The 27576-nt window shown below is 41.9% G+C and overlaps 1 protein-coding gene across 1 annotated transcript; it reads left to right on the top strand.

The window, feature by feature from the left end:
• The first annotated feature begins 2850 nt into the window (after positions 1-2850).
• KLF9 (Kruppel like factor 9) lies at positions 2851-27110 on the top strand. The gene is made up of 2 exons (XM_024211017.3): positions 2851-4007; positions 23627-27110. Exons 1-2 carry the CDS (start codon positions 3506-3508, stop codon positions 23854-23856), a joined length of 732 nt encoding a protein of 243 aa, XP_024066785.1. The 5' UTR covers positions 2851-3505; the 3' UTR covers positions 23857-27110.
• Positions 27111-27576: the final 466 nt, after the last annotated feature.

The following is a 27576-nucleotide window of genomic DNA, read 5'->3' on the forward strand; positions in this document are numbered from 1 at the left end:
CTCAAGAGCTCTACTCCCCCTTACATTCAGCCATTACTAAGTTGGGGTTTTCCTCTTTTACCTGCTCCCTCCAGGTTTTATACCTTTCACAGGTGTAACAGGGTGGGGCTGATTGGGCCCACAGACTCTCATTAACCCTTTTTTGGTCAGTGTGGGGTCTGTGTACTTGGTCACATGGAAGCTATGTAAGTACCTTGATAGATATTTCAGAGACTGCTTCTTTCTCCTTATGTTTTCCCCTGATATTTAACTCACAATGGGGTACACCAGCTATCTTACCACAAACTTACATGTTAGGAGCTGATGACAGGTTGTTCTCTAGAAAAAAATCATACCTTCTAGTCTGAGACAGCCCAAGTTAGCTAACCTTCAGGGTATGCTGAAAGGACTATCTGTTTGCTCAGGCTTTTACCTGATGGGGTGAGTTGAAGAAGAAGGATATGTACATTGGAAAGGGGTACACAGGATTTTATTTTATTTAAATTAGTTTTTTTGGGGGGTGGGCCTCTAACAGACATTGGCTCTGGTTGCTAATTGTGTTTTGCATTCACAACAAAGTATATTTACATGTGCTTACAGACAAATGATAAACATGTTTTATAAATTAAAAAGTAAACATTCTCAATAATAGTAGTAAAACCAGGTGATATATCAAACTGTATGGCAACAAATATCACAATCACACGGAGAAGACCAGCATTATCTCTATGCCGTATCCCATATTGTGCTGTGCAGATGACCCTGGATTTGTTCAGTCACCAATGGTTTATCAAGTTGTTCAGATGCCAAAAAGACAGTCAAACATTATGATGAGGCGTGTAGTGTAAACTCATACATGGAGAGATGGATGGATGGATGGATAGCTAGAGACTAGACAATGATTGGATAGGTTCTCAATTAAGTTAAATCTCAGTTAAAGGTTTATTGGTAATATTTTAGCTGTGTATCAGATTTGCACCATCACCTCCATGAAGAGGACATTGTTAATAAATCCCACCCAAGGGAATACAGCTTTCACAAGCCCTAATGAGCATTGATCTCTGCAACAACCACCACCATCACCTTGGTAAACTGTCTCTACATCAAAAGATGATATGTGGTCAAACCCAACTATGGTAGCAGATTCATTCATGTCTTGATTTGATGCTATCTGCCCAGGGCGAAAAAGACTGGCTCCAGCATGGCTGATTTTCCAGGCAAAGACGGAAAATTGCTCAGAGCACTCAGTCAAGGAGACATCTCAGGCTACAGTTTGGATGAACCAGTCTAAAAAATATGTATATAAATATGTACAGTATTTGTCAAATAACTTTGTTATTTTTTGTTGGGAGGAGATATGATCTATTTATTTTGCCAGGTTATATTTCACTTGTTTAATTAAAAATACATAAGTCTTTGAAGAGAATTAAAAGATGTTGAAAAAGAAACAGCTGAAATAAGTAGTTTTAATACTAAACTTTTATTAGGCTTGTCGGTGAAGGGAGACAATATAATATCTCTAATAGCAGCAAATAACCTGTAAGCATTTTAAATGGATTAAAATGGATTTTTCAACATACATAAGAGATTTCATCACTGACACCATTACCCATAAAAGCATTCCTTGGATACAGTGAGCACCCTTAGAAACTTGTTAGGTGCCTTAGTTAGATAACTTTATCCCTTATTTGTTGTATTTTAGGTACTCACTATAGTATGTATAGGGAAGTTTACATAATACGGCGCACACTGAAGTAACATACCTAAGACAAAATTAGCATATTTTAAAGGTGACCCCTCTTATTAAAGGAGGCCAAAGAACTATTTCTAAAGTCTCATTTCTTCCCCTGAGTCCAAAAGAAACTAGCCAAGCGTTCATTCACTGGATCATGCCGTGTTTCTCCTTCCTTGAGTAATTATACATTATTGACCTTTGCCCTCTCCTTCCTCCAGCACCCCTTACCATTAACTTGTTGCCTCATTATTTGTTTCCTATCTGAAATTAGTTTTTACGTTCCTCCGTACAGGGATCATGTCATTTTCTGTATATGGCTGTTAGACTCTTGGGCTCTGTAAAATCAAATGATACTAATATTTAGGGTTCCTGATCCTGGACGTTTTTAAGCATATCAGAAATCCAGCAGACTCCTGCCCTGGTTTAAAAAACAACAACCCTCCCTGGAATGGAACTTATGGGTTTTTAACTGGGGTGGAGAGGTGGCTGCAGGTCAGTGACTTTACAATTATTTTCGCCCCTTTACGTCTGCAGCCTAAACTCCTACGACAGCACACTCTCGGTCGGGTCTCCCACTCCAGCTCTCTAGGTTTACAAGGGTTGAGCCCTGTTTGGAATTTCTTTCTGATTGGCTAAGCCAATGTTAGTGACATCAGCCAACTTACTTTCGATTGGCCAGCTGGTTGCTGGGACTGTAGGACTTCCAGCTAGGCAGTTAACCCGATAAGTGCTGGAAAGCCAAACTTGGAAACCTGCTCGGCAGAGGGGGCTATAGCTAAACCACAAGGAAAGGGATTTAGTCCATGCGGAAAGCAGCAGTGTACGGCACCCTGCGAGATTAAGCTGCAGTCAGAAGGAGCTCGCTAAAGAGAGTTTTATTCAGGCTGGAGCTCAGTAATAAGTGATTACGATTATATATTTATTTCAGATTCCTCCCGCATCGCCCTTTTAAATCGCAGCACTCAGACTCCCGGAGTAGCACGAGGCATTGGGAGGGAATATTAGGATTGGCCGGGCTCCTCGTTTATAGACACACCTCTCATGCAAAAAGGCTCTTCTGACTGGAAGGGGGAGAAGGTAAACAGAGTTGAATCACCCTCCCCGCTGACCAATTGGGGGGGGGGGGATTGGAACCTTACGTGATGGGCTTCTGCGAAATTGTTACTGAGCAAGAGCATGCCGGAACAGTGAGGAGCGGCAGGCGAGGGGGAGTGAATCAGGCAGTGGGCAGAGGGGGGCCAAGTGTCTTGTAGACCTGGAGCTTTGTCTGCTATTTCAACAGAGCGTCTTGATGAGTGGGTGAATGTGCAGGGAATTCTAACGAAGGCAAAGCGGCTGGGTGCATTTCCAGAGCTCCTCCTGCGATTATTAATTTTTTTGGGGGGGGAACACACCTTGGGTCCTTTTAAAACGCTGGATTACTTGAAATTACCACTAGTGACAGTATTTCCAAGAGAGAGCCTTATTATAGCCCGCCAATGTGCTTGTCACTGGGAGTGAATTGAAATCTGGAGTTTCTGGTGATCACGGGTAAGGGGTCTAGGAGTGCAAGAAGCCCTAGTGTAGCACCAGATTGTGGATGCTGCCTTTGGAGACATGGATTGTTATATAAAGATCACTGGCTGAGTTCGACTCCTCGCTTGGATACTAACGCACACCGCCCCACCCCCTCGCTACTGATCGTGCAGGCTGAAGGCACCAGTGCGCTGATTAAAAACCCCGGGGGGTACGACAGAGAAGTTTCGGTGCCTGGATTTTGGTTCTCTTCTTTGGTGGTTACTCGTCTGCAGAATGTCAGCAGTTGCCTACATGGATTTTGTTGCTGCTCAGTGTCTGGTTTCCATTTCCAATCGCTCTGTGGTACAGGAACAGGGGGCTGAGGATGCAGAGCTACTGAAAATGCCTGATGAAGAAGTGACCAAGGACCTGAATGACCCCAGGGATGCCTGGAAGGATTATTGCACATTGGTCACAATTGCTAAAAGCTTGTTGGACCTGAACAAGTACAGACCCCTCCCAACCCCTTCCATCTGCAGTGACAGTGTAGAAAGTCCAGATGAGGATGTAGGATCAGACAGCGACGTGACCACTGAATCTGGGTCGAGTCCTTCCCACAGCCCAGTGGAAAGACAGGATTCTGGCAGTGTGCCCAGCTCTCTCTCTCTCCTCCACAGTGGAGTGCCTGCAAAGGGGAAACTAGCCACTGAAAAGAGACACAAGTGTCCATACAGTGGATGTGGCAAAGTCTATGGAAAATCCTCCCATCTTAAAGCCCATTACAGAGTGCATACAGGTTAGCTGTGGTCTCTCAATTGCAGAGGGGGCTGGCGGGGTTAACTCAGTGTTACAGGGCAGCATTGGCTATGCAACACTGATTTTAAGTCATGAACATTATCCTTGTTCTTAAATGCTGCAAATATAGACAAATATTAATGTTAAGGAAGTTGGTTGTCCTGGTTTGAACTCCTTAGAAATTATTTGACTATTTAACCTGTTTTCCTCCCATCCTCCATTTTTGTGTCTCATCCTTGTTGTTATTAGCTATGAATGCAATGGCTTTCTGGCTACATTCAGTCTATGAAAGCACAGTATGTTACTGAAATTATATGGAACGTTTAGGGTAGAGAGCAAAGGGTGTTCTGCTGGTTTGTCATGTTATTGAGATATTTTTCTCTTCCCTGCATCTGTAACACTGAGGTTTACACTGGGAAGATCAGGCCAGTAGAGGAGCTGTTCAGTCTAAAAATGGTATAATCTGCTTCTATGAGAGTAGCAAGAATTAACCAAAAATTGCATGGCAGCTGCACGCCCTGTATGCAGTAGAGCCTTTTAGGGACTGCTCAGTGTTCTTTTAGCCTCATGCTTGTTGTTTTTTATGCTTGCCAAGCTGGCTTCATGTTTGGCCAGGAGTCTTCATAGAGTTTTAAAATAACACTGCTTAGTACAGCATACAATTTTGACAAAATAGGGGATGACGAGTTAGCTTCTGACTAGCTACTTACCCAGTCAGATTTCAGAGCTTCATTTTATTCATCCAGTGTGTTAGGACTTGTCCCCATGAGCTCTGCTGTGAGATTATGGGCGTGGCCAGTTTCTGAGGTCGTGGATTGATGACGAATTTTATGAATTCTCATAAGGAAACATGTAAAGTTTAACTCCTACATGAATCGGAATGTGAAAGGTCTAGTAATTAATGAACTAAGATCTGAAAAATAGACAAGGAGAAAGGCAGTGAAAACTCCGCCTTTAGAAATGTAACCATCCTTGACAAGGCAAATATACTTGTGATTAATCAGCACACTGAAGGAAAGTTGTTAGGTGGTTAATATTCTAATTTACAAAGATGATGGACTGGTATGCCTCTTAAATCAGACTTGCTGGTATAAGGCTACAGCACACTGGGTCCTAACTTATATGACAGCCACCTTCATTATAACCATTTATATTATAACACTGCTTTTAGCAGACTCTCTTTGTGAAGGTATTGAGCATATTTTTAATGAGCAAATGTTTTTAAGGAAATGCTTGCTCCCCCTCCCCAATAAACATAGCAAGAATAGAGGGGCAAATTCTCTGCTGATGTAAATGGGCACACTTCCATTGACTTCAATGGAATGTGGCCCATATTTTTAAAATACAAGCACATGAGTGTGATACACACTTAACTAGAAGAGCAGCTGCTTTTAAAGATCAGATGTTGGGTAATTCTCAACCACTGTATTTAACTTTCAAAGCTAAGTGCATTCCATCAGCTTTACAATTTGTGTTTTGATAGCACCTGTTCACCATCATTTTAGTCTGCTCTCATGAGGGGACTGGATGGCTCAAAATACTAGTAATACAGGGTTACAGTGCTATTAATTTTTACATCGGTGTTCTGAATGCAGTATAGGTCAGTAGTGGCCAAAGGTAAATTACCATTATATTATGGCTGTTTAATGGCCTGTGTGAAATGAACTGGTAGTCTCAGTCTAGTTTCTAATGAATGGGTTTCCACATCACTCTCCCTTTCTATCTCACACACACACACAACATAAACTCCATCATGACAAACTTGCAACGTTGTTGGCAAAATCAGTGAAGAGACTAAGGACTGAATGGACATTAGAGGGAAATTTCAAAAGCATGTAAATGACTTATGGCCCAAATCCTTAAAGGTACCTAGGTGCCTAAGTCCACCATTTAGGCACCACTGACACTTTCAAAGTTGCTACTGAGCTGCCACCTAACCCCATAGATGCCTAAGTCTCCTAGCTGCCTTAGTTTCCACTGGTCAGCATCTGCAAAGCTACCACACAGTTAATGAGCTGCTCAGAGATCCAGCTCAAGCCAAAGCCCCAAAGTGAGATTAGATGGGGGGATGCCTATCTCACTAGTGAGGCCTGATCTGGTAGGCATGCTCTGAACATGTCTTAAGACCTGATACCTATTAGACCCCACAGCTGAAGGCAGGTCACCAATAGGTGGAAGGACAACAGAGTGCCCATACAAAAGACACATGGGGGCACAGGGAAATGTAGAATGTGTGAGAGGTATCAAGCGAGAACAGGGGAGAGAGATGCTATTTTGGTTGGTAGGTCATGGCCTACCTAAGTGTCTGGTCTGACTCTGGTGCCTAACTCCAGGAGAGGGCTCATGGCTGAGGATCCTGAGCGGCGGGAGGCACCTATCTCTAGGCCACATGCAACAGGTCAGCCACTTAGGTGCCTAAGCCCCACCCCTCTCCTTAGCATTTCACTCCTGGCTAGCCTAGACAACTCCCTGGGCAGCTGACTGGCTTCTGAAAAATCTCTTCCTTAGGTGCCTAACTCTCCCCATGCATTGTACAGGGAGCCTGAGTGGCTGGCTGCTTAGGGTTTAGGTATTCAAATGCTCCGTGGAGCAATACCTAAATACCTTTAAGGATCTGGGCCTAAGTCTCATAACTTCCAATGGGACATATGCTCCTAAGTCACTTTTGAAAATGTTACCCTTAACCTAACTTTTGACCCCCTCCAGGTGGCCTATTTAGCCTAGGGGGATGGGTCGCATTGACAGGGCAACAAGGAGACTATTGCATTGTCCATGCTCTTCCTGTTCCATAGAGGACATCAGTCTCCAGTAGTGTCACAATGGGGTTTTTCACCGGGACTAAATTCATAAGACTGGATATGCTAATATGCACAGGCTAGCTCAAGTGGTTTAGCGTGTGAGGTAGTATAGCAAAATGTTAACCTAGCAGTAAACCCCCCCCCCCCCCAAACTGCTATAGTAATTCAGATGTCCACAGGCTCTCCGCAAAAACTGTAAACATGGTAATTGTAGGCTTTTTTTTTCCAAATTGTCATATAAGTCCTTTTAATTCAAGCATCTGAATAAAACCATTACCACACATGTAAATTGCAATAGGAGACACAATACTTGTGTATGGGGCTGTTTAAAAGTTGCTGTAAATAAGAGTTGTGTAAAAGTAGAGTCTCAAAGGAAATCAACATCACTAGAAGTTGGAAGTTTACCTTCCAATCATAGCATCTCAGTCGTAGATTACTTTGTTCTTTTCTGAACTTTCTATAATAGTGGTGGTGGAAAAAGAAGAAATTTTTATCACAGAAATTTACACCACAGGGCACTGCTGTAATAGTTATACACTAAGAGCAGATTTATGAAAGAAAATGGCTAAATCTGAGTTACAGTTAAACTCCCATTGAACAGGCTTTCCCTTTGGCCTAGCAATACTACTTTGCATTGCAATGAGGAAGACCTGTCTTGTGCTCTCCATGCTGAAGGGCTACTAAAGCAGCATGCTTAGCTCAGGCAGGGCAGGTGAACAAGGAGAATGGTTGTGTGTCATTCAACAGCAATCCCTGTGGTTAATTAAGGAACCTCACTGATTGCCTATGGGAGCAAGGAAAGGAGTACAGTTATGCTCAACTTGTTGGGATGGCAGTCATTTCATAGAACCTTATGGAGAAGGAAAAGTCCACTTGAACTTCCATTTATCTTCCTAGTAAAGAACTTTGTGGATAGAATGTAGTCCTGATTTCTAAGCCTCAACAAGTGAAGTTTGTGGGAGGAAAAAATATTCCATTTGCCCACTTCCAGCCCATAGATACAGACAGAAACTTGAGAAGAACGGAAAGACATTTGCCACAAAACTAGGGTTTTTTTTAAACTCTGTCTTTTAACTTACCCTAGGGCCTGTGTGGTGTCTGCCCTGCCATTTCAGGTCCAATATTTACTCAGAACTATGATAGCTAAATGTAGGTGAAGATTTGCAAATTTCTGGCTGGCAAAAGACAAAGAAAATTACAGTATCATTTCCAGTTTGTTCCCAGAGCTCAGGTATCCATCCTATTTTGAAGTAGACATCAGCTGGAATAGCATTCTGGTTGTTGACATGCAGATTGACATACTACACATTGCTTCCAATTTCCTATCACCAGTATTGTTATAACAAGTAAGTTTTAAAGTGGAATAGGGTTTACCTTGGCCATGTATGAAGTGGATACCCATGGAAACCTAGTAAAGGTTAATGTTAATAACAGTGTACTGCAGTTTTCAGTGATTAAATAACACCACAAATACTCAGCTATATTCTTTAGTAATAAACTCTCAGCGCTTTCCAGTGTGAACAGAGTTAACTTTAGCTGATGGAATAGTAAATGATACTCATCAGGAGAATTACTTCATGAATGGGAGAACAGAAAAAGCTGGTGTAGCCTCCACAGTTTATCCAAAATCTGTACCTATAAATCAAGGATTACTCCAGTCCCATCTTTGGAAGGGGGACAAAACAGATAAGTCACTAAGGGAGATCAAGACAGTACCCTGGGCAAATAGGATTCTTGAACTCGGCACATGAGTGTAAAATACACATGCCAGATTTAAAGTCATTCCAAGAGTGATACAGTCTGTAGCCACAGTGAGGTATTTCTTGATTGGATTGGCCAGGGACATATATGACTACACATTGTAGAGTTAACTATCCATCTTCAGTGATTCCTTCCTTCCTTCATTCCCCCCCCAAATAACCAACCAAAAAAAAACCCCCTTCATCTCCATGGTTTCATGAACCTTTAAAATCAACCTGGCATTTCTCAATGTGAACTTGTTTTCCAGGGCAGAGATTTGATTTCTCACTGCCTTTCCAGCCTTTAGCACTCTTAGTTAAAGTAGATGCCCATCAATAGTTACTGCCACCTTAAATTTTTCATGTTTATCTTATTCTATCTTGAAAAATGGTTTCAGAATGTTTACTCATTGTACCTATGGTCTTTCTTTTACTAATATCCCATTTCACCCATGCATACCAACTAAGCAAGTTCAAAAAGTTTAGTGACCACTCGTGTATGTTGTATTGGTGTGAAACTAAAAACACACAGGCACATCTTGTCCAAGCTGATAGAAAATGGGGGATGAAATACCAAACTAAGTTACAAGAAAAGGGGAACTGCATGATCAGAGATTTCTTTTATCTTCTTAACTGCTAGTTCAAAACCAGCCCCTCTTGCAGAGACCAAAAGTAACCATCTGATAATTGGTTGCCTATGGCCTGCCTCATGACTCCTGCTCAAAACTAGCTTGAAAATTAAAATCCAAGACATCACTAAAATTAAATATTAGACTGAAACATTATTAAGGGCAAGATTACTATTATGAATTATTTCTGGTAGCACCTATGAAGTGCTTGGAACTTTCCAAATAGAAAAGAGGGCCTGGCCATATTCCCCAAGGACCTCACAATTTAAAGACTGTCTCTCTCTTTGTCTTGAGGATAGGGGAAGGATGCAATACATATACAATTATCTTTAGAATGTGTATACAAATATAATGAAAATAGGATATGTACAATTATATCCAAACTACTTCTCAGAGTTGATGTTATCAGTGGCAGCTTTCCCATAAGCATCATGATAGAGGTGGGTCTTCAGGAGACACTTGAATGTGGCAAGGATCTGGGTTTTCCAAATGAACTCTATAAGGCTATTCCATGCATAGGGAATAGCATAGAAGGTACAGAACCATAGGCGATGCAGTTGCAGATAGACGGGCAGTCGAGGCTGAAGTCACTGGTGCAGTGGAGAGGCCAGGGTAGAAGTGGGTGGATGGTTGATTTAGAGTAGTACAGCAGATTAGCTTGGAAATAGTCTCTTTGTTGCCAATTTATATTTTGAATGAGGGTAGAGCTAGGGTTTATAGGCTTAAAGTTTTTAATAAAAAAAAATATGGAAGGTGAAAGGAGGATGTAAACAAGAAGGGTGAAAGAAAGCCAGTAATTGGACAAATGGCAATTGGTGATGATGGTCTCCCCCCATATGGCAAGAGAGGAAATGGGCAGCAACATAGGTACCAGGAGGCCAATTCTGTGGGCTGTTACAGGATTAGTAGAAGCCTACTCAGTTAGAGAACCCAGGCAGACCAGAGGCCCTGAGTGCTCCATGCAGCAGATGCACTTGCTCCTAAGATTTGGCTGTAGATCCTTGTGTATATCAAATATTCATAATGAACAAGGATTTCCCTGTATTATAAGTGCTTGGAAGATATAGATCCCCTTGAGAGTGCTATAAAGTGCATGAGGTATATACATTCTCTGCCTCCTCAATAGGGCCTTAGAGCAACCCATGTCAATATGTGAGTCAGAACCAGTCCAACAGTGCTAGCTAGAGTTTTGTAACAATATAACAGCAGCTATGCCCTTAAACTCCTCCTTTGACATTTTGCCCTTGATGATATTCAGTGATAGGTTAAGGGTGGAGACATGGAGCCACAGATCTGAGTTCTACTGTCCGGAGGGAAGGCAGGGAGCAGCATTTCTGTCACAACAGAGACACAACTGATTGATGCTGCAACACAAACTGCATCGTGAATCCAGGCTCCTTATCAGTTTAGGCTGCTCCTGACTACATTACTTTCCCATTTATTTTCTGAACTATCCCTAGTTTGTCAGACAGTACAGATGTGTATTTTAATGGGGAAAGTTTGGAGCATTTTCTTAGTGCTTTTGAGTTTCAAATGGAAAATCCGAGATCTAACATTTTAAGCTTCTTATTCAGTACAGGTTACACAGGTAATGCATTTATAATATGGCTGAAGATCAGATAGCAGTGCTCAAAGGGCATCTTGATAAAAATGTGTGAAACCATTATTCTCAGGGATTTATAAAAATGTGAAAACTCATATTGTTACCAGACTGAATGGACAGATTCTCTATCCAGGAGAAAATTATTGGTTTGTAATATTTGATAAAATTTAATTACATTGCTTGAAAGGCTAGAAGGTTGAGCAAGTTAGGCAAAAATCATTCTCCTATTTTCCATATGCTTTTTCTGATGCTTTTTTGTATTTCTGTTTTTTGTTGTTTTTTAAGAGAATTAAGTATTTGTTAAATTTCACATTTGGAAAACTACCAAAAAGTGTTAGTGGTCACACTACCCAATCAAAGCAAGGAAAAGCACATTTAGAAGGGAATCAGAGAGCAACAAAGTGGCCTTATCTCAACTGCTTTACTTTATCCTTTCACACCAAGAATGTAACTCCTGTTGCCAGCAGAGGACATATTGGAAGAGCTGACTCTAATGAGTTATTGCATCTTGTTGTGTCTTGGTACTGGAGAACACTTGGTATATTTCTTCCTAACCTGATTTTGTCCGTTTGTGTGTGCATCCATTAGGATCACTATGGGTGAGTACATTCACCTTCAGTTCACTGAACTGCAATACGGCACCATCCTCACATTCATAAACTGACAGAGCTGCCAAACCTGAAGGAGAGGAAAGGGTTGGGGAAAACCAAGTTAAGTTTAAATGGCCAAATCCTAGGCTAGCAAGAACAGAGCCCATTTCAAATAATCTTACTATTGTCTTAATCCTGTGTTTAGATGCCAGCCAAGCACTCTTGTGCCGGAATGCTCTGGAATGCCTTGCCGGCACTTTTTTGGGGGAGCCAGAATAGCGTTCCAGTACTGCTGATAATTGTAAAGTAAACCAACGATAGTGGTTATTGCTTTCATTCTTCACCTTGCACTATGTGTGGTCGGTGCCTATGCAGCAAAAGGTGCATTCCGGATCTTTTTTTTTTTATGTCTTGAGAACTGATGCTAATTATAGTGACTGGCACCCTATAAATACCTAAAACAGATAGAGTCTCAGGTTGTTCTGTTGAATAGTCTAGTACACTTTACATGATGAATAATTATTAAACTAGGGAATTCATAGATAATAATGAAAACATTTTTTTTGCTTCTGAACATAGGGGCAACAGATGTTAATTGGTGCAGTCAAAGATGTATTGAAGGAATCAGCAATACTGAGATTAAGTTTGGTGGTTATGTGTATGTGGTGGCATTGGATCTTACCCATACTTGAGCAATTTGGCAAGCTAACTGCCATTTAAATCTCCCAGCACACCTGTCATGTGTCTGCCCACAAAATTACTATCTATGGGGCACAGGAACATACCACACTGTGGGTGGTACTTGCTCCAAGCAAGGCTAGCTACTGTGTTGCCCACATCACTGTGAGGCGCCATTGGTACAGTGCCACTGTAGATACAAAGTGCTGGTGCAATAATCTCTATGGTGCAAATTGTCCTCCCATCACTGTCCCACAGAGCACTAGCCACTACGTAGGGGGTCTGTTTGGCCTAGTTCTTCTACCTTGTTGGTTCAGGATCAAGTTTTCTGGAAGTCCCTTGCCTATATATAGTACTGCATACCTTCGATCTCATTGTGTGCTGTTTTTTGCCAGCACCCATAGCTTTGCGGTCATTGTGTGTTTCAGCAAGCCAATTTTGGAACATATTTCAGAAGGAAAAAGCTATTGTGCAGGAATGCTGCCAGCTGGTCAGAGGCAGATACCCAGGTGCTTGAGAGATTCAATTGCAGTTGAACTCTAGGAAAACTTTGGATTATGACTGAGTGATGCAAATAGAGTGTGTGGCAGGGAATCACCCACTTGGGGGAAAGACAATACCAGGAGAAAAGTAAAAGGGCCTGAGATAACTGCAGCCAGTCTGGGTAAGGAGGAAAACCTACCTTTTTTCCCAATGAACTGGACAGTATTTTTGGCACTCATCCATCTACAGAGCCTGAGGTACTTTGGATGGCACTGTGACACCTAGCACCTGGGCCATCAGGAGAAGAGGAAGGAAAAATATTCATAATAGCCCACTCCATGACAAGGGATGTGGGCCAGGACCAGGAGGTGCCTGAAACCGTACCAGGATTCCAAGACCTCTTTGGAGAAGCTCAAGATCTGGCTACAGCAGCCAAACAGGTTGGGGGTGGACATAGGAGACAAAGGAGCACGCAAGGTACATTGGATTTTATTATTTGCAGCAATCAGGATTGGTTTTGCATGCTTGGGGGCTGTGGAAACATGTTCTTGGGTTCTTTCAAACACCTTACTCTTACTGTGGGTGGTTACAAGATCACATGGTGCTAGAAGACCCATTCTCCCTGGCTCTGCCATTACATCATAAGTGACAGCTTTCTTTACCCTCCCTCCCCGGTTCAGCTCCCCCAGATTCTGTCAGGATGGACAAGCCCCACCATAGTTCTCCACATTTGGCTACACGGCCAGGTGTCCCAAGTAAGGGCAGACATTTCAGGCATGCAGTGAACTGCAGCTGGCTGAGATATGTCACAGGGCCAGGCTCAAAATGGAGGTCAAGCAAGGAAAACCTGTTCCAAGAGCCAAACAAACCCTGAAATATACTAAATGTAAAAGCAGAAGAGTATTGGGCAGCATGATCCCACCATGTACATGATGTTGTCTCAGTCAGCCCATGTATCAGACAAAGGCATCTGTTTAGCTATCCACTCTTATCAAGTTCATTCTGCCTTTCTATTTAACATATGAGACACAGGCAAAAGCATTACTCGATAACAAGCTGCTCTATACTAACCATCAGTGAGGGTGTGGAATAATGACTGTGTCAATCTTCACTGTGGTCAGCCAACAATGCAGGGCAGAAATCTAGAAGAGATAACAATGTATTTTAGCCATGTTTTTCCACAGACCTCCGTGAGTAATCGCTGGAAGTCTTTTGTAAAAATCAGTGCTCAATCTGAGCAATCAAATTAGGGGTAATGCTAATTTCCCTATACACCCACAGAAGTTCACTACACCTCTTCAATCCCAGAACATGTCCTATATTCAGCCATGAGAACAACTCAAGTGTAGGATTATCAACTTTGCTCCTAACTTGTTCAAACCGACCCATCCTTTCCCGTTCTGGAATCCTCAGCACAAAGATCCTCTCTATTTCCTGTTTGCCTGGATTAAGCAATTTTTTAGTCCCATTGAACTACGGCCACCAAGCCCCACCCCTGCACACATTGTTTTCATTCCCGCTGACTAAGAATTGGTTTTAAATTAGGGAGAGAATGTTAGTTTATATCCTTACCAGCTTAAATAGTAAGAACAGAGCATCTTGCTGTAAGAAGGCATTGGAGTGAGAAAGGAACCAGAAGCAGTTACTTTATTGCATTCCTTGGTACAGACAACTCTGGAATGTCATTAATTAGCCTATTAACATTCTTCTTCTTTCTGATTTCAGAGGGCCCGACTGCACCCAGGCCCAGTGTGGAAATGCTGGCACATCACTGAATGGGACAGCAAAGGCATCAGGAATCACAAATGATTGAACACTTGACCATCTCACTGGAAGGAAATGGAAATGACTCACAGAGGGGCATGTAAAGGGACTGATACAATGTTTAGATTCAAGGAGGAAAAAGCTGGTAGTTTTTTGGAAAGACAAGACCAATTTAGGCAAGAGGACAGAAAACCAATGATGAAATGTATATGGCATGATAGTGAAGTGATGCTGCCGGATCAAGAGGTCCATAGAAAACTTCAAAGAGAATACACTGAGAAGCAAAGGCAGCTAGCACTATTCTCCCAGCACCTGTTTGCATTGTACAACCACCTCAGCATGATGCTATGGTACAGAACTGCAGCCCATACTGGACTGGCTCATCCCTGTCTGCTCCCTCTGCTGTGGTCTCCTGGCACTCTGGTGGTGAACAGGACAAAGAACTGGAGTATGCTGGACATACATTTTGTGGCCCTATAGCCCCGTAAGCCAAACTTTTGTGTGCTTGGGTTATTTTTCTCTGGTTACTTATTGAAACTGGCCTGAATGTTTGTGGTTTTAAATAAAGTAAATTTGCATAATTTATTTCAGTGTTAAGAATCCATAAAATATACTTTTAATTTACCTTCATTACATCACCACTTCATTATGCCATAATATTCTTTACCCAGACTCAAACTGATATGTGAATACATAAAATGAAACCCACCATCAACAAAGGAAACAAAGATATTTAAGGGTAGCACATGCTAACCCTTCAGGCTTGAACAGGCAGAATGAACATTATCACCACACCCTCTTTACACTACCCTGGCAAAATGTGTACAAAGCATCTTTGATTCATTTGGTTCACGTGCCTGGTACCGCCAACATTAACAAGTGTTACAGATTCCGGTAGTGCTGCTTGTCTGCCTGTGCATAAATTGTTGCAAGTTCCTCATTCCACAGACTCTTAAACACTTCACTGTTGCTTTCACAAATGTTGTGCAGAATGCAACAGGCAGATATGCCCACTGTTGCTGATTGCACTATTGCTGCACGTCAGCAAGCACCTCCACCTTGTTTCAAGCCTTCTAAATGCACTCTCCACTACCACAGTCTCTGTCAAATCAGCTATTTAATCACCATTTCTCTGGGCTTTAAGTATGGCTTCATGGCCAAGGGGAGCAGTGGATTTGCAGGCTCACAGAATCACTGAAAGCCTAGAAAAGAGGATGGTCCCCTTTCTCCTACCTCTATCTGCTCTTCAGGAGTTCAAAGTTTTAATATTTTCTTGTATCATGCACTAAGCTTATCCTAACTTCTGCGTGAGACCTGCATGGAAATGACTTCTGTCCCACAAAATTTGTTGAGACTTAAAAAATGTTCCCATTGTGCATCAGAATATACCTGAAATTTGAAAATTGCTTCCCCTGGATAGGAAAAAGAAACTGACTATCGACTGGTGGTTAGGGCATTTTTGGTATACACAGGTAATGCAGGGACACCACATATTGCCTCTCCTGCAATATTTGGTGACTTTTATTTTAGGAGCGAAGAGTGAGCTCTGACATTTCAGCCTGACTTCCATTTTAAGTTCATGCCTTGGTTATTGCTGAGCTTCCCAAAGAGTGATGGGATTTTGACCTCTTCTCCCACAATTCTCTTGGAGTCCCAGAATGCATTTCCAAATGTCCTGCAAGCCAGTGCTTCAGGACTTTGTGCCAGAAGGTGTGAGATAGGCATTGAGAGGGCAGTACAACTGAAACCCTTGAGGAGAGTGCTGTACAAGGATCTGGGGTAGACCTAACAGGGCTGCCCAGAGGGGGGGGCAAGTGGGGCAATTTGACCCAGGCCCCGGGCCCCGCAGGGGCCCCCAGGAGAATATAGTATTCTATAGTATTGCAACTTTTTTTATGGAAGGGGCCCCCGAAATTGCTTTGCCCCAGGCCCCCTGAATCCTCTGGGCGGCCCTGAGACCTAAACCCAAAACAGGATGGCTAACATGGACACTCTACACCAGTGGTTCTCAACCAGGGGTCTGGAACCCCCCTGGGAGGGCCTCAAGCAGGTTTCAGGGGGTCCACCAAGCAGGGCCAGTGTTAGACTCACTGGTGCCCAGGGCAGAGAGCTGAAGCCCTGCTGCATGGGGCTGAAGCCAAAGCCTGAGCAACTTAGCTTCGTGGGGGACCCTGTGGCATGGGGCTCCAGGCAATTGCACTGCTTGCTACCCTCTAATGCTGGCCCTGGCTTTTATAAACAGAAAACCAGTTGTTGTGGCACAGGTGGGCAGTGGAGTTTTTATAGCATGTTGGGGGAGGGGGGGTCTCAAAAAGAAAAAAGTTGAGAACCCCTGCTCTACACTATGAACTCCCAACAACCCCATTCTGTAGTATAGATGCAACCATGGCCTGTGTGTGCATGCACAGCAGACCTATAAAATTAAATTAATGTCTCCTTTCAGGGCAGTGGTTGTTTAAAAAGGCTTTCAACTGCACTTGGAAAGGTAGAGTGGGAAACAGAGAAACCTGGAAAACCATAGTCAGAGCTCCAAGAGTTAGAATTATTCAAACAAGTGGCTTTCTCCCCTCTCTACTAGTGCTCTAGAGCAGTGGTTCCCAAACTGGGGTTCGGGAACCCCTGGGGGTTCACAAAATGTTACAGGGGGTTCTCAGGAAAAAATTCCCTAATGGCGGACAGAGTTGTCTCAGCAGCCCGGAGCCCCTGGACTTCCAAGAGCTAAGCAGATCAAAGCAAGCATATCTATCACACTGGGGAGATTTAAACTTCAAGACTCCTTATAAGAAATGGAAAGGATGGTGGATATTTTTTGCTGGTTTTAAAATTAAATAGGCAGCTAGTATTGTTTTTAAAATTATTATGAAGAACAAGTTTAAGCTTTGTTGTAACGTGCGTTGTTTGCCTGGACTGCTCAAGACCTGAATGCTTGTGTAGGAGGAACTCTGAGTTGGCTTCTTAAATACCTTCATGCTGTTTCACATCTGATACTCCTTGATGAAACATAGGAGCCTTGTCTTATAACAGACTTATTCAAAGTGATACAAGCTATGAAAGTGAGATCTTGGAAGAGTGTTGCCATTTTCATAATGTAATAAAAATACTGTAATGATAAATAATAATTAATAATAAAGAGTGTGTAATAAGCATGTCATAAAAACAAATTTTATATTTCCAAGATCACTGCTCTTATAATTTATACTCAGGTAAAGGAGAAAATCCCTGGAAATATTCATTTTTAGGAGGGGGTTCGCGAGACTTCACATTTTAGTGAAAGGGGTTCACAGGCTGTTAAAGTTTGGGAACCACTGCTCTAGAGTGACTCACTACTTTTGCTACTCCTTTTATCCTTCTTCCTTGACCAAGGGCCAGGCTTTTTCTGGGCTAATTCTAAATCAAGATAGTTTCAGAGTCATGTCCCCACCTCATGGGCAACTTAAGAGTCCTAGTTTAACAACATAGAGTCCTAGCATATCCTTTTCAGTCTGGGGCAAAAAAGTCTGACAGGTCTCAAGGCATGCTGTGTAGCTAGAATACTAAATTTCATAATATATTATCTGAGTGACTGTTTTCATCCATTAGACTCAGCTTTTACCACTTTCACTAAAGTCATGCATTCCAGTCACAAAGCCTAGCAAACTAGTAAGAGACTGAGTAGAGATTCTAATCTGGGCAAGAGAGAATACCCAGTCACAGCAAACTCCATCACATCCCAGCTGGTGGCCAATGGCAAGACTTCTAATTGAGGCAGAGCATTCAGCTGTGCAGTTAAAATGGTGATTGGAAGGCTCTGAACGTGGACATGAACCTGATGGCTCCTTTTACCAATCAAGAGCTTGACCTAGTTATAGATCAACTGCATCCTGACAAGGCTCCTGGTCTAGATTACATCCAAGTGTTTCTTTCTCACTTTGGACCAATTTCCAAAAGCTGGCTATTTTGATTTTTGAATCATTGTACCCAACTGCAGAGCAAAGGCTGTAGCTGTACCCAAGCCAGGGGAGCCATTGACAGACCCAGAGAGCTGCTGACTGAATTCTCTCCTGTGTGTTATTTACAAGCTGTTGGAGAGACTAATCCTGATGTGAATTAGTGAGGTAGTCGAGGTACCCTCATCTGCCTCACATTCAGAATGGAGTCAAGATGCACCCAAGAGCAGATACTCTGAGACACAGAAAACACATTCGAGTCAGGAAAGAAAGTTGGCATAGTCCTTATGAATCTGACAGCAGGCTACGACACCATGTGGCACATTGGGCCGACTGCCAAGCTGCTGCGAATTATTCCTTGTAGGCCGATGGTGCAGTTCATTCAAGAAGTGATCAATAACCAAAGCTTCATCCTGCAAGTTGGGGAGAAAATCATTCACCCTACATGTCAACACAATGGCCTCCTAAAGAGGGTCAGTATTGGCGCCTCTTTTGTTCACTGTATACGCATATGACCTTCCTGAAACACAGGCCAAGAAGTACGTGTATGCTGATTACATCTGTATTGCAGGCCCCAGAAATGACTTCCACAGGGTTGAAGAGAAGCTCAGCCAACACATGGCTATTTTGACCACGTATTCCAGCAGGGGAGATGAATTCTCAATGAAACCAGGGCAACGGCAACCACTTTCCATTTAAACAGTTGTCTTGCCAATCAGTTCTTCTCAATCTGTGTCCCAGGATGGCTTCTGAAATTCTAGCCAGTTATCAATACTTGGGAGTAAAACTCAACCGTAGCTGGACATACTGGCCGCACCTGAGACTCCTGAAAATGAAGATCTCTTCCCATACTGCCTTGATACGAAAACTGTCGGGAGCCTCCTGGGGAGAAGACTCTTTGGTCCCTGCTGTTTGGTGTAGCTGAATAGTGCTCCATGTTCTGGGGGAGCAGTTGCCACATTCAGCTTGTTGACATGAAGAATTTGTCATTCATATTATTAGTGACTGCTTGAATTATACACCAACCTTCAGTCTGTATATGCTAGCGCACATAGCTCCTTCAATGAAAGACTATTAAGTCTGACAAAACTAGCCTATTACATCTCTGGCTGGCTGATGCCCCATTCTAAGACCGGAAACAACACACTGTGCCAATTCAAAGGTCTGCTCATCTTCAGAGGAGAAGTCCCGCTCCTGGGGACTGGGGGTTTTACACCCCTGCTAATCTATCAACACCTCTTTGCCATGGCAACTCTCACACTTTTGGACAAGAGCGCTACATGCACAGAAGATCAGCATCACCAGGGTGCTGAAAACTACATCATAGATAGGTTCTCTTTCCTACCGATGCTTCCAAACACACTACATAAATTCAGGAGTGCATCACTGCACCTTCCTCCTTGTCTATATGATTATACATCTTGGACCAACCTCAACAGACTCCTCTCTGGCTTGTCCAGAGTTGCCACAACTATGCGACAACTTGGCCTGGTTTCTTCCCTACACTCTGACTGTGGGACCTCATTGCAGACAAAAGCTTTGGCGGGCTCAGGCTTCAGTCCCCCCCTCCTGGGGTCGTGTTGTAATTTTTGTTGTCAGAAGGAGGTCGCACTACAATGAAGTTTGAGTACCACTGGTCTAAAGCCACCATTTTCTGGCCAGATCTTAGAGAATCTACTCCCATCATCATTCTCCCTGAATTCTTTGCTTTTGACTTTGTCAGTAATCCTCTCCTTGACATCTTATCCTCAATGAGCCTTTGTGATACTTTCCTCTCCTGGTTCTCTTTCTTCCTCTAGCTATTCCTTCAGCTCTAACTTCTTTCCTCTCATGCCATCTTCACTGATTAATTTTAGGGATTTTGATATCGGTGAATGCAGCCTGTGGGTGCCTAGGGCACCTCTAATGGTTATTGCCCATTCTTGACATCTTTGTTTTTGAAAGTGTTCAGCAATGCACTTTGGGTTACGGTAATGGGTTTTGCTCCCTACACCCAGATGCACATCAGTCCATACTGCTGGATCTGACAATAAAGGGACAGTAACTTTTTAGCCTAGGAAGTTGAATTGAATTGACTTGAACCAGGAAGTTGAGCAGCTTTGTTTTTCTCTATTTGGAACTGTGTTGGGGGCCTGGGTCCCCCTTTGGTTTCTTTTCTCACAACTCCAGATGACTTTGCTTAGTGAAACAGGAGTACCAGAAGAGTGTGTGTATTCAAAAATAATCATCACATTTTTGAGGGGTGTTTGTTGACATGCTTCAGAAAGGAAAGAGAAAGTCAGCCCAAGTTTGTGGATACAACTCACATAAACCAAGTTCTAGTCATTCTGTTCTATAGAGCTCTTTTAATATTGCACTCATTACCACAGGATCTGCATGCCAAGTTGTCCTATACAAATACACTGGCTGATACCCCCCTGGCAGCTGTCTTGGTGAAAATTAAAGATCCCACAACACTAGTGTTCTAATCAGGACTCTCCATCGCAATTTAGAAAACCAACAAGTAGCAGATTTTAGGTCCTGATTCAGAAAAGCAACCCTGTTCAGGACAGCACTTAAGCATTATATGAATAAAGTTAAGCATATGCTTAAGTGCTTTCCTGAACAGCTGTTTATGAACTAGTGGTGGAAACAAATTGGCACTTTGTTTGCTTACATAGTCACTGTGCATCTAAGGTGAAATCCTGACCCCACTGTAGGCAATGGTTAAACTCTCATTGATTCACTAGGATTTCACCTCAAGTATTTAGCATCATTGTACAGTGCTTTAGATAAGCCAGAGTATGAAAGGTAGTATTGTGGAGTTGCTGATCTTGACTCCATAGTTTAAAAATGAGTCAGAAGTTTTAAGTTTAAAACCATTGTTAGTATGAATCCCATAAAGATGGCAAAAGTCCAAAATGTAGACTATAAAGATTAAAACTATTTATATTTTTAATGGCAGTTTGATTAAAATTGGGTTATTACAGAGAATAATCAGCTTCAAATTATCCCCTTTTCTGAAGTTTTACACTGGATTGTCTCACCTGTTTTCCAACAACCTTTGAAAGAAAACTAAAGTGCCCTAGGATCTGTGCTTTGCACCACACATTGCTCTTCATGCAATGATTAATACAGTATCGGTTATACATAAGTGTCCTTCATCGGCATCATAATTTTAAACTTTTCTCCATAACTGAAAAGAAATGCATTACACTAAACCTGCTGTAATGAGCAGTGATGCTGTAACATGGTCACTTGCGGGTGAGAGAGAGAGAGAGAGAGAGAGAGAGAAAGAACGCGAGCCATCCCTACCCAATACTCCTTTAACCTAGGGGGAAGCTCCCTGAGCTGGAAAAGAGGATATCATAAATTAAAATTTCACCTCTATTGAATGTGGTTTATATTCCCATGAATCTCACCACCCTGATTATCAGTCAACTCCTTGAACCCCAATTCTAGAAGGCAAGTATGAGCTAGCACCTCATTTTACAAAATATGTTAACAGACATTGCACAAGGTCACTGCAGGTACAGTCAGAAGTAGAAGCCAGAATTAACAATGGCAGACTCAATTAGTATCCCTTCGCCACACAGCCTTTCTGATTGAATGTGCTTTGCTTAGCCTATCTTTAACTCCTAGACCAGGGGTCGGCAACGTTTGGCACGCGGCTCGCCAGGGTAAGCACCCTGGCAGGCCGGGCCAGTTTATTTACCTGCTGACGCGTCAGGTTCGGCCGATCGCGGCCCCCACTGGCCGCGGTTCGCCGTCCCGGGCCAATGGGGGCGGCGGGAAGTGGCGCGGGCAGGATGTGCTGGCCACGGCTTCCCGCCACCCCCATTGGCCCAGCATGGCGAACCGCGGCCAGTAGGGGCCGCGATCGGCCGAACCTGCCGCGTCAGCAGGTAAATAAACTGGCCCGGCCCGCCAGGGTGCTTACCCTGGCGAGCCGTGTGCCAAACGATGCCGACCCGTCCTAGACTCTCTATTCAAGACCCAACGATAGACCCCAGGATTCCTGATCTCCAGTATGCTACTGTTGTCTGGTAAACAGTTTAGTAACCCCTTATGAAAGTGTGTGCCAGGTCCTCTTGTGATTGACCTAACTGAGGGTAGCAAATACTCCTGTAGCTCTAGCAATAGAGATCTGGTTTGAGGGTTAAGGGTTCAAACCTTGCTGTTGACCTGTGTGAGGGGATAGTCTGGTTGCATGTGACAGTCTGTCTTTCAAGTTTTCTTTTTAAATATAACTGGTTTATTTAATTTACACAAAGAGAAGATATCCCATAACACATTAATAATTTACTATAATCAGTACTATTGGAATATGTAAATTATAGCATGACCTCAAAATACAGATATTTTGCATTTCAACCATTGGCATCTCTCCCTTGGGGACCAATTCACTGAAGTACATGAAACCTGTATAAAACATTAGGAAACTAATACACAAAGGCTTCATTTGGTGACAGATAAAGTTGCTTCAGGACATACCCCACCAACTGACAACTTGAAAAGCGTGGAAATAACAAGGTAAGGGAAAAGTCTCCTGCATTTCTTGCCACTTTCACATGGCCTGCAGCGCTGTCAATAACACACTGCAATGCTCCACAAGGTTTCATTTCCCCCTCCACCAGATACCCACAAGCAATACATACCCCCACTTTCATCAAACTTGTACTCTAATGCAAAGCCTTAAGAGTCATCTCAGCAGTGTTAAGGCAGAAAAACTTCTCAACTGTATGGAATGTATGGCAGTCAGATGTGCTCATCTGCTCATACAACAGCTTCAGAGGCCACTTGAGATTTTGCACTGGAGTTTGATGAAGTCAGGGTATATACTGGTTTTTGGTATCTGTTGGAGGGAGACATGAAACTGTATGGAGCATTGCAGGGTGTTACTATGGCATTATAGGCTATGTGAAAGTGGTAAGAAATGCAGGAGACTTTCCCCCTTAGCTTGTTATTCCCCTCATTAGTGCTGACTTTGTGATTTTCCAGGGGGTGCCCCGCCTCTTTCTGCTCCTGCTCCGCCCCTTCCCACCTCCTCTCCTGAGCATGCCCCGCCCCCACTCTTCCTCCTGCCCCCCAGAACCTCTTACAGCTGAACAGCTGATCACAAGCAGGTGGGAGGCACTGGGGGGGGGGGGAGGGGAGAAGCTGATCAGCGGGGCTGATGGTGCTATTTTTTTTCCTGTGGGTGCTACAGTCCCGGAGTACCCACAGAGTCAGTGCCTCTGATTCCCCTGCTTTTCAGGTTGTGAATTGGTGAGGTATTCCCTAATACCTCACCTTAACTGTCATTAAGCAACACGTGTATATGTTTATTGATTTGTGTAAGCTCTGTGGTATTTGGTATTGCTCTGCTGTCAACTTCTAGATTCCTGTTTTTCCTTCTAAACTTTCTGTTTTTATCATTACCTTCCTACAGGTGAGCGACCATTCCCGTGCACATGGCCGGATTGCCTTAAAAAGTTCTCTCGGTCAGATGAGCTGACTCGACACTACAGAACCCACACTGGTGAAAAGCAGTTCAGGTGCCCTCTCTGTGAGAAGCGGTTCATGAGGAGCGATCACCTGACAAAGCATGCCCGTCGCCACACTGAGTTTCATCCAAGCATGATTAAGAGATCGAAAAAGTCCAGCTCCACCTCATTTTGAATGATGGACTGCACTGGGGGAAAAAGACATTGGTAAAGGCATAACTGATCAGCACAAGAAGTCTGCCACTGTACAGTTAATATTCCCTACTTGCATTTTTAAAGCACATGTAGCTGAAATTTAAAATAAATATTTTGTCCCGTGCTGATAACAACAGTCTTAAACGAGTGACTGCTGAGTGAGGTTGGGGGCAGAGAGGGGGATCAGAGTAGATGATTAATTTCTTTTGTAACTTAAAGAATCAACACTGGTGTATATATGTCTGACTGGGTGGTCTGACCTGTGACTCCACAATTGTGATTCCAAGGTCTTTGTGATTGCTGTGTCATAAACATGTTTTGTTGAACAATGTAATGCTGCTTGTATTTAAAATTTGTTTAGTAAAACCACTTTCCAAATCACTTAAATAATTCTCAAGTAAAACTCCATAGCACACATTTTAGAAGTGGGTTCACTTCTATCTCAGAATGATCCATCATTTAAAGACTGTTAATACATTACATGTGTTACTAATAATACCTGATTGATATACAAAAGTAAGTTGAATTTATACTAAAGAAAACTGGGTCTAATTTTTCTTTGTATGAACTATACTTTTGATTTTTTTCCCCCAATAAAACTGTGTACAACTTAAGCTGATACTTTAAGCAAAAAAAAAAAAAAAGGGCAAAACTCTGACTTTTTCTGACATCATGTGTATTTAGCTCTATTATTCAGTTACCAGAAAAAAATATAAGTCATCCTAAATAATGTGGCAGGAGTATGAAAGGAGAAATATACTTCTCTGAATTGTTCCTATAATTTCATTTGACAATATATACTGTACTATATAAATGCCACTAACTGCTTTATTCTGCTGTTTTATTTGAATGGATGCACAACAGCAACTACCATGTTTAGAAACTGCTGCTTTTTTTAAAAATAAATTCTCTTCATACACTTGCCTTAAAGATTTATTCTCTTCATCCACTTGTCCAACTCCTATAAATTCCAGTGGGAGTTGTGTGTGCTATGGAGAGACTAGATCTTTCCTTAAGAGCACTCTATGCTAATGGAAACAGCTAAGTCTCCTTTATCTTTTCATAGCTGTTATATAGAGTTGAGGGGGAAATCATGAGATAATTAGAACTACAATAAAGAAGGCATGTCATATTATTCCTTATGACATGAGCCTCACTCCTAGATACCTTGTATAGTACTTGTGTGTCATATACAACATATTTTATTATAATGGCAATATTACATGTATTTAAAAGCTATGATTTGCTCTTTAAGAGGAGTTAAGACAGCATTGAAGGAAAACTTAAGATCATTTACATTATCTGAGTTTTCATCTTTAAGTTAAAAGCATGAACTTTAAAAAAAATGTATTAAGGATTTTTCCCTCTTCATCCACTTGTATGGTGGAGAATTATGTTTACACACTTTTCTTTCCAGAAACATTCTTCTGGTCTTTTGTTTTTGCCCCTCCTTCAAAAGAAGGAAGGTGAGGTGCAGCCCTATTACAGACATCCAGGGCCAAATTCATCTCTGAATTAACCACATTGAAGTCAGTGGTGTTACACGGGGGATGTTATTTGGGTCCTCTTGTAAAACTTTGTATATAAAATCTTGTTAGTACACCTGCAGCTACAGTTATCTTCTTGTTTCACCTGATAAAAAAAGCTTGCTTCCTAGAAATAAAAAAAATCTACTCAGAAGTAGAATATTTTCTTCTACAATTATACCTGGCTTCCAGCTTTAGAGATCAGTTTGTCTATAGCATTTTTACTTGTGTAGTTCATTAGAAATTCTGTCTATGTGAAGAGAACTGCTTTTAAGGCATTAGGGATATTGAGCAGTCTGTGGAATAAAAAGGGAGGCGTTTTCTTCAGTGAAGACATCAGGAAACCAAGCACACTTTCTACCTCCGTTTCAGCTTTTTGAAACAGTTATTTTAAGAAACAAGCATTAATTTCTGGTGTCCAAAATAAGTTGTAGGGACATTTGTTCTTCCTAATAAAATAGGTAGCCTGGCTATATCTATTGACCCAGTGTAAAAAATGTATTCTGCTTACCAGTACTGTAACTGCTGCCTTGGGGTCAGGACCATGTGGTAGCCCAGCAACTCACAAAGTAATATTTTTACACTTGTCCTCCCCTTCTCTATTAAAAAAACCCTTAAGAACAGAGTTTAGAGTCAGTTCTACAATCCAGCAGCTGTTCTGTGTGTACTGTTGCCATTATGTGGGACAAGTGCAGTACTTAGCAAATTAGGGACTGATCATGTGAGATGCTGAGTGTCCTTCCCTACTATTGACTATGTTGGGAGCTGTAGGTAATCAGTACCTCTTAAAAAATCAAAAAAACAAAAAAATCAGGCCATTTTAACTATCAGTAGTAGCTTAAATATGGATAGAGGTGTCGAGCTATAGGCAACCAAGCTTGAACATTTGGGGCAGAATGTATATTTAAACAAATGTCACTAAAGTGTTTTTCATGTTATAAAAAAAATGTAAGGTACTCTCACAGGTACAAAAATGGAATGTATAAACTCATGTCTATATTTGTGAGAAGATCCTCTCTATAAAAATTCCCAAACAGAAACCAACATTCTAATTTGCTTTAATACATACTCTATCTCAGTCCAGTCCAGATGAGATTAACATGGTTCATTATCCACTAACAAAATACATTGAGAAAGTTTTGGGAATTTTTTGTTTTTGTTTTTTGGGTTTTGTTTTGTTTTTTGAGTGAAAGCAGATAATGGATTTAACATACTAAACAAATTGCAGGATAGTCATTTGTATTTTAAACTGAATTTCTGTAAGAGACTGTTGCAGGTGTTGGAAAAGAAAGAAAAATCAGGTTCTCTAATACTATATGTACTTGTCATACTATTCGGGAAATACTTAATAGTGCTGAAGTTAGGACAGCTCCTCTCCTCAGTTAAGAAAGCCCTTCACTATTGCATAGAGAAGCCAAGGCTTTAAAGGTATAGCTATACAACATACTACTTTTGTGAACAATTTTTGATGACTTACATAAACAATTCTATTTTCAGTTTGCAGATGGACTTTGCTCAGTTCACACCAGACTGGACATGTTCTTCAAAATGCTGTTTTACTACAGATTAATGATCTGTACACTGTAAATACCAACCTTTACAACAATTTAATCAGTTTTATTTTTGTACAGTATTCGTATCCTTTATAAGTTATTTCGCTGTCCTGTTTTGTAAATCACATGAACTTGTAAAAAAAAAAAAAAATAGGCATAGGTGTTTTGTACATATGTATATAAATTGTCCAAATAAAGAAAGGAATAAAAAAAATTATCTTCTTGTTATGGATGATTTTAATCAGACTGTGACTGCAGAAAGGTTAATTTGGGTGACTGAAAAAACTTCCACTACTGCAGATGAAAAACATTTATGTGTTCTGCTCTCTGAAGACATTGAGTTTTCAAAGCTGACTCAGCCATTTAAGCACACACCTCCCAATTAAATTACTAAGAGCGGTGTGGCTAAGTCCCTTTGTCAGTTTTAAAAATCTCAACCTTTGGTAGTGACTAAGGAGATTGGGTCTTATTTCTCCACTTTTTCAGGGCCAAATTCTCCCCTCCACTAATACAAGCAGACGGGAGCTTAATTACGGTGTAACCTGCTGAGGAGAAAGAATACCAACTCTTCAGTGTGAGAAGCTTCTCTGCTATAGCTCTATGGTGTGAGGGCTCCACAGA

This window comes from Terrapene carolina, unplaced genomic scaffold, assembly GCF_002925995.2.
Source record: "Terrapene carolina triunguis isolate 2854851 unplaced genomic scaffold, T_m_triunguis-2.0 Scaffold113, whole genome shotgun sequence".
NCBI classification, from domain to species: Eukaryota; Metazoa; Chordata; order Testudines; family Emydidae; genus Terrapene; species Terrapene triunguis.

Excerpts from the sequence above, each read along its gene's own strand:
- KLF9 (XM_024211017.3), top strand. The coding sequence starts at position 3,506 with ATGTCAGCAGTTGCCTACATGGATTTTGTTGCTGCTCAGTGTCTGGTT. Across the intron at positions 4,008-23,626 it reads CCATTACAGAGTGCATACAG|GTGAGCGACCATTCCCGTGC; the intron begins GTTAGCTGTGGT and ends ACCTTCCTACAG.